Consider the following 1222-nt stretch of genomic DNA (forward strand, 5'->3'; position numbering starts at 1 on the left):
TGGAAGCTCCAGCAGCAGCAGCAGCAACTTTCCGACTGCTGGCAGAGGTGGCCATGTTGCGCCGTCTGCTTTGAGCAGGTCCCCAACGGGCATCTCAATTCCGAGGCGCAGCCATCTGCCACGGTTGAATCCGCGCATGGTCATCCTTCCGAAGCCGCATATCTCGAGCATCTCCTCTGCTGCCCCCAGTTGGCGGTGATGGTGTCGCCACTGCAGCTGTGGCAGCTGCATCCGCTGGTGATGGCTGGTATGGTGGCCGCTGTGGATGTGGGCACAAGGTTGTGAACGTCAGAGGCTTAGAAATCTAGTCGGTGGCTTTGCTTGTCTTGGTCACCATGGCATGATGCCTTATTGGGCCCTCTAGACATGCAGATTCATGTTAACGGTTGGGCTCGCAGCTGGTGTGTACCTGGGGACTGGTCATTGCTGGGCATTTGCTCATTTGCTGGTGTTGCAGGTTGTGTAGATATAGGCACAGATGGGCATGTATCTGTAAGTGCGCTGAGTTGTACAAGGAAACAGCTACAGATATGAGTGGTAGCATGGGCGGAGTAGGTTTGTACGGCTGAATATGTGTACACTTGTGTACGGCTGAATACATGCCTTGGCATCTCTGAACGGGCCTGCATGTGTTGGACTGCTGTTGGGGGTGCTGGCTGTGAGGTGTTTGCAGCTCAACAGTGGGTGTACTGCTTTCAGGAAGGGAGGCGCGCTGGGGCAGCAAAGTGATGTTGTATGAGTAGATTGTTTGGCAAGCAAGGGTGTGAGAAGTCATTGCAATTGTGTACTTTGAGGGCAGGTGGCACAGGCTGGCACGGACCTCCTGGATTGGAGTGTAGTGTGATTGCATGTTGACCTTGCCCTGGACATGAACCTGTGGGATGGAGGAGGGGAAAAGGATGTCGATCCTGGCACGCGGCACTTGATTGTAAAGTGATGCAACATGAGGCAGACAGACAGTGTGCCTGCAATGGGATGGTCATGTAAGTGCCTTAATAATGAGGAGGCATGGCAAGTCCGTGCAGCACCTAAGCTTGACCTGTTAAACAGGCTCGATAGACGGTCATTGGCAAAGAAGTGGTCAGAGACTTTGCTGTGCGGGTGTATGGNGGCTGCATTCAAAACAAAAGCAAAACAACACTTACTAAATGATGAACCCAAAACGATTAGCATGGTGCTTTCCTTGAGATACCTGTCACGTGCTACACCGTCATGCATGAAG

The 1222-nt window shown here is 52.7% G+C and overlaps 1 protein-coding gene across 1 annotated transcript in view; it reads left to right on the top strand.

The window, feature by feature from the left end:
• VOLCADRAFT_107465 (uncharacterized protein) overlaps nt 1-1219 on the top strand; it is a gene marked incomplete at its 5' end in the record, with an annotated part of 1951 nt that extends 732 nt beyond the window's left edge. The window contains one exon of the mRNA XM_002956900.1: nt 190-1219. Coding sequence (XP_002956946.1) covers nt 190-285 — 96 coding nt within the window. The 3' untranslated portion in view covers nt 286-1219. The remainder of the gene's footprint in view (nt 1-189) is intronic.
• Nucleotides 1220-1222: the final 3 nt, after the last annotated feature.

Source organism: Volvox carteri, assembly GCF_000143455.1.
Source record: "Volvox carteri f. nagariensis unplaced genomic scaffold VOLCAscaffold_67, whole genome shotgun sequence".
Lineage (NCBI taxonomy): Eukaryota > Viridiplantae > Chlorophyta > Chlorophyceae > Chlamydomonadales > Volvocaceae > Volvox > Volvox carteri.